Genomic DNA, 5,621 nt, shown 5'->3' with positions numbered 1-5,621 from the left:
ACCAACGAGATGGTATTGCTACTGTTTCTGTTGGCTGCTGTATTATTTGATGACGGACCAACAACATTTTTTTTTGGTTTTATTACACCTGCATAAGAAGTATTCTTATTAAGAAACTTTTTGACAGACAATTATACTTTGTACATGCATGCATAATGTGATTAGGTTCATGTTTAACAATACTCCCTACGTAAAGAAATATAAGATCATTTAGATCACCAAGGGAGTACTAGCTATTGCTTGCAATTTTAAATAACAAAAACAACATATTAGTGAGTTATTTAAAATTTTGCAACCATTTTGAAACACAAGGAGTAATATGACTTGCCAAATTAAGAGTTTTTAGGAGCATACAAGGCATTTTGGTGGAATATAAAGCTAAGGAGTCTCTTTCAGTAAGCCCTGAGCATTTCTCACTATCCTACTCACAAAGACTGAAAGACCACTTCCTTCCCATCCGATTAAGAATAAGCGGCAATTATTCGTTGCGGTATCACACTGCACCGCAGCTCATACCATATGACTGCAGGTCTGCAAGCATCAACTTAACATGATGTGATAAATAACAAATACAAATTCTTCAGATACTTGACTCCATTTCCAGTTAACGCTTGGCGGCGTCCAATGCCACAAGCTCAAGCCCATCAATCCTTATGTTAAACGACCCTGTTTGGGTCAGAATCCTTTTCATTGTCAGTCAGCAGGTGCTCTAAGAAAACACGAGCAACTTGCAACCGGCGCAGAACAAACATTGCCAGCCTGCATCACACCCACTGTTCGGGAAGTCAGCCCCCCTGTAAAAATGTCAAAAGCTTTCTAAGCAAATCGGTCCAGAAATACGACGAAAAGAAACTTGATTAGGGCGAGACCTTACGGGGGATGACGACGGGTGTGCTGCCACTCCTGTTGTGAGATTTAAGCTAGAGGACTGCAATGAAAAAGAGTGAACTGATATGAGATTGTTTGCGTTTACACCATTCCCCAGTTAGAAGGAGACTGGTGACATTACCTCATGCATGGTCAGCAGGAGACTGCCCGCTCTAGCTTGTTACCACCTTGACTAGGATGCCAAGCTTCCACTGGTTCGGATAAAGGAATGTCGATCTGGGTCGACCTGGAAGCTTCCGATGCTTTACCTCCTTCCAGTAAAGGGTGTGTAGGCGAAGGAGCAACGCATGAGAGGCGTCGTTCCGATGGAGAGCCAGAGGAGGATGGCCGCCGCAGTTCAGCAGTAGCCACTGCGTTCAGGTGACTTGCTTCTGACGGTACAAATACAGGTAGCTCCGACGGTACAAATACAGGCAGCTCTGGCTGTACCGTGTGCAATGCTATCGGCGCCCCGGTGCTGCTGGAGTTCTCTTTGTCACTCCCTGCAGGACCTGACTGAGTAAATTTTGGAAAGACAATGAATTTCTGCAAAGCCACCAACAATTGCGGTATTATGCCTACATAATCAAAAGGTATGTGCACGTACATTTTGAGCATCCCGGATATGCACGATGATTATTGTTATATCATCTGTCCTGTTTTCGTGCTCTAGCCATAGTTTGTATGACTCTGCAGCGATTGCTGCGCAAGCATCTCGAGGGTCTTGATGCATAGCCACCTGTAGCAATTGAGACAAATGTTATAGCATTTCGGACATGGAGGCAGAGAACACCAAAGGCATACCAGAGCAAGCAAAACCACATACATTATTACATGAGATTGATACTAAAGGACTTCAAATGGTGCATGATATGGCATAGAGAGTAGAGACCACCATCTAAAATATATGTCTAAAATAAAACTGTCATAGTTTGATCACACCAAAATGGTGGATCGCACATGGGTGCACTTCATGGAGATGCATACACAAGGAGGGCATCATGCGCAGGAAAGATGAAAGAACTTGGAAGAACATAAAGGCTGTTACCAGCCTGGTTTCCTAAGGGCACTAGTTAGGGAAGTGGTGGAAAGGAAAAGAGAGGGTTTACAGGGGACCATCCCATTAAGAACTCCGGACCATGTTAATCAGAACAGAATTGACAACATGCAAGCACATCACTAGCAATTCAGCAATCAGCAGTCAATTCTGAAGTGACTTGTCAGTTCCAAGACCAATAAAATGGCCAATATCTTTTTCTTCATCGGCAGTACAACAGGAAAGTAGTATAATAAATCATGAACCTTCAGTCCATTTTCTCACGTTCTTTTTGCTGGACACATTTCGGATTAGTCAATTCACCAATACAGCTCAGATGCTGGTCCACTATTCATCTATTACTCAGTAAAGGTACATCCACTTATGCAGAACTTTATCTAGAGTGGTGGCTTTCGTAATGGCAACATCAATCAACCTCAAATTCCTGACCATTTCATAATCATTACACCAACCTACACGTCCAGCTTTTTGAATGAGTAGCTTTTTAGTACACACAAGAATGGAGTAAAAATGCGATATGCAGGACCATTTGCATTTGTTTCCTGGATATAAAAGTTGACCCCACGAGTTATTTTTAATTCCTTGTACCCACTGAACTATACATCTTTACTAGATTCCCAACAACTCAATACTACCGCTCATAACCTTAAATAGCAATATAGCTCCACGATAATCGGTAAAGGGCTGAAATAATTCTGCACTCTGCTTGACTGTCAATATTCTCATACATGAATGTTTTAGGTATCCCCGTTTCCATTACTGGCTCACCAACATATTATAAGCACATCCACTTCTCAACACATTCCGCTGAATTTATCACTAAATATTATCTTATCTTTGTTTTTATGATTATGCTTATCTTCTCTAACTACAGGTTTAATGCTTAACATCGCATGCCCTACTCTTCAACCTAACAAGTTAATAATAATCTCATCAGAGATGTCACTATACTTATAAAGCAAATAATTTCATACTTTCGTTGGACAGAGCAAGTCAAGGTCAACATCGAATTGGGCTTCAATATCATCATAGGCCAGACAGACTTGATCAAGCCTATAAACTCATAAGTGGAGTATATAAGAATATTTACTGGGTGGGTTGCCATCAAACATGTTTGGACCTAAAATGACACTTAAAGAGCAACTCCAACTATCCCCTGTTTTAGGGGGTTTGAGCAAAAAACTCATTCCAACCCTACCAAACTCACCTCCCCCCTAATGGGATTTTGGGAGAAATCCAGGGGAGATGGTTTGGGTTGCTTTACATGTTATTAGCTCATTAAAGGTAGTAGTGGACATGTCAAGAAACTGGTAGCTAGTTATAATATGAAGAAAAGAAAAACAATGAAGCGATAATTTTCTACAGCTCCGATGTGCTACTAATAAGCATGCATGCTACCGATGAAACTGGAATGCATGGAAGCCAGATATTCGTGCGTGCTACTGAAGGAATGGGAATTCACGGTAAGCCAGTTGGTTCACTATTATTGGCTACTTTCCAATCCAAAGCTTTACGTCAAGGCTCTAGGTTAATCGAACAAATCAACAAATATGAGTAACTGGTGTTGTGATTGAAAGTCGTTCCTAATTACCAATTTACTACTGTACTTGCTACCTACATTCACCACACTAGAAGTTGGTTCACTATCATTGGCTACTTCCAAGATGGCAAGATCCAAAGCTTTACATCAAGGCTCTAGTTAATCAGACACAGATCAACAAATATGAGTAACTGGTGTTGTGACTGAAAGTCATTCAAGCAAAATGCACCCTGCTTATTACCAATTTACTACTAGTACTTGCTAACCAGATTCACCACACTAGAAGTTCACAGGCACACCCTACGAATTTCTTTCCAAGAATACTATATGCGGTAGGTAAAACACCAACTTCCAAATGGATCAGCTCAGCAAAGGCAAAGGAGCAAGGAAATTTGAGAAGGGGGAGAAAATCATCACCATGTCGACGACTTCCTGGCTGGAGAGGAACTCGAAGACGCCATCGCTTGCGACGACGAAGAAGAGGTGGGCCGGGGTGATCTCCACGGTCTTCACCTCAGGGTCGGCGATGACCCCGACGCCCTCGGCGGCGAGGTCGCCGAGGCTGCGCGTGAAGGCCGTGCCCGGGTAGAGGCCGTCGCGGGCCCAGACGCGAGGCGGGTCCCCCTCGTCGGCGAGCCAGCCCTCGGCGTCCGGGTCGCGCACGCCCTCCACCTGCTCGACCGACATGACCCGCGCGCCGCAGGCCTTGACGCGCGCGCGCTCGTCGGCGCGGAACGGCGTCTGGTCCCACGACAGCTCCTCGGCGGCGACGCGGCCGTCGCGCCAGACCCCGGCGACGGCGCGCGAGTCCCCGACGTTGGCCACGTGGAGCGCGCCGCCGGCCACGAGCGCGGCCACGGCCGTGGTCCCGCTCATGGAGTCGTCGACGGCCGGCGCCGCGTGCATCTCCTCGTTGACCCCAATCATCGCCGCCCGGAACGCGCCCGCGGGGTCCGTCGCGAGGAGGCTCCCGCCGGCGCCGGCGCCGTCGTCCTCGGCCGCGAGGAGGAGGAGGCGCGGGAGCGCGTCGCGCGCGAACCCGGAGCAGGCGGCCCCGCAGGCGCCGTGGCCGTCGAAGACGGCGAAGAGGTGGAGATCGGGGTCGCCCGCGAAGCGCGTGGCCACCAGGTACGCGTCCTGCGTCTCCCGGCCCGGGGAGTCCGGGTAGAGGCCGTCGACCGTCAGCGTGGCGTACTCCAGCGCCAGGCCGGCCCCCGGCACCGCGGCGCGGCCGAGGGTGGAGCCGCCGAGGCCGCCCGGCACGCCGCCGCCTTCCCGCCGCCCCCCGCCGTCGCCCCGCGGCAGGCAGCACTTGCCGTGCGCGCACCCCATGGACTGCGTGCGCGTGGGGGCTAGGGTTTGGGGGTCCGGGTGAGTGACGGACGGAGTGGGGGATGGGAGTTTGGGAAATTGAATGGGAGGGGAAGGAGGAAGGAAGGGAGGTTGGGTGGAATGGAATGGAATGGAATTGAATGATTCAAACGCGACTCCACAGTCCACACCGCGGCCACGGGAGTGTAGAAAAGTGGCGGTGGCCGGCGCAAATATTCTGGGGGTTTTTCCTGTTGCCCGTAGGCCAGACTGCAAAAGGGAAGGGTGAGAGTGAGGCTTGTGCCACCTGGCGGCTTGTGTATCTTTGAGATTTTGTATAAATCAGCACCATACACTTGGCTTGCAGGAGTAAATGCGGTCGAAAATGGATTAGCTATGTGGCATTCTAAGAGCAACTCCAAAAACAGCTCCGTTAGCAAAGCGAGTTGTGGCTGGATGGTGTGGCTGGATGGTTAGGAGGGCAGTGATATCCCCAGCCACTGGGGCAGTGGCGGAGCTACATTCAAAAGCATGGGCGGGCCAATCTGAAGAGAGGCCCAATTTTTTGACAATTATGACCCAGATTTACCCTTAAGCCTAGCCTTTTGCAGTAAAACTGGGCGGGCCATGGCCCATTTTGCTACAACGTAGCTCCGCCAATGCACTGGGGATTAAGCTTTAGACTTGACACGGGTGCTCACATTTTTCTGGATTTATTTCAGAACTTTCAGCGATGTGCGCTCAGTGAGAGGAGACGTTCCAGTCGACTACGAAGGCGTCTATGACGACTTCGTCAATCTCAAGATGATGTGTCGTCTCAGTCTCTCAAAGGTGCTAAGAGGGATA

The 5,621-nt window shown here is 48.5% G+C and overlaps 1 protein-coding gene across 4 annotated transcripts; it reads right to left on the bottom strand.

Moving 5' to 3' along the window:
• Positions 1-315: 315 nt before the first annotated feature.
• On the bottom strand, positions 316-4,952 carry LOC123187735 (probable protein phosphatase 2C 65). Of its 4 annotated transcripts, none has more exons than XR_006494115.1 (5): positions 3,882-4,949; positions 1,475-1,606; positions 1,010-1,383; positions 870-928; positions 316-794 (listed from the first exon to the last, which is right to left on the bottom strand). XR_006494115.1 is itself a non-coding variant. In XM_044599659.1 (3 exons), exons 1-3 carry the CDS (start codon positions 4,794-4,796, stop codon positions 1,329-1,331), a joined length of 1,098 nt encoding a protein of 365 aa, XP_044455594.1. In that variant the 5' UTR covers positions 4,797-4,952; the 3' UTR covers positions 1,044-1,328. The 4 variants fall into 4 exon arrangements, 2 of the variants coding, with proteins under 2 accessions (XP_044455594.1, XP_044455595.1); XR_006494114.1 differs by having other exon boundaries at positions 434-794; positions 875-928; positions 3,882-4,948; XM_044599659.1 differs by lacking the exons at positions 316-794; positions 870-928 and having other exon boundaries at positions 1,044-1,379; positions 3,882-4,952.
• Positions 4,953-5,621: the final 669 nt, after the last annotated feature.

Source organism: Triticum aestivum, chromosome 2A (genome assembly GCF_018294505.1).
Source record: "Triticum aestivum cultivar Chinese Spring chromosome 2A, IWGSC CS RefSeq v2.1, whole genome shotgun sequence".
In the NCBI taxonomy this organism is placed as follows: domain Eukaryota; kingdom Viridiplantae; phylum Streptophyta; class Magnoliopsida; order Poales; family Poaceae; genus Triticum; species Triticum aestivum.
Note: the sequence above shows the minus strand (reverse complement) of the source record. Positions and strands in the feature narration are given on the sequence as shown.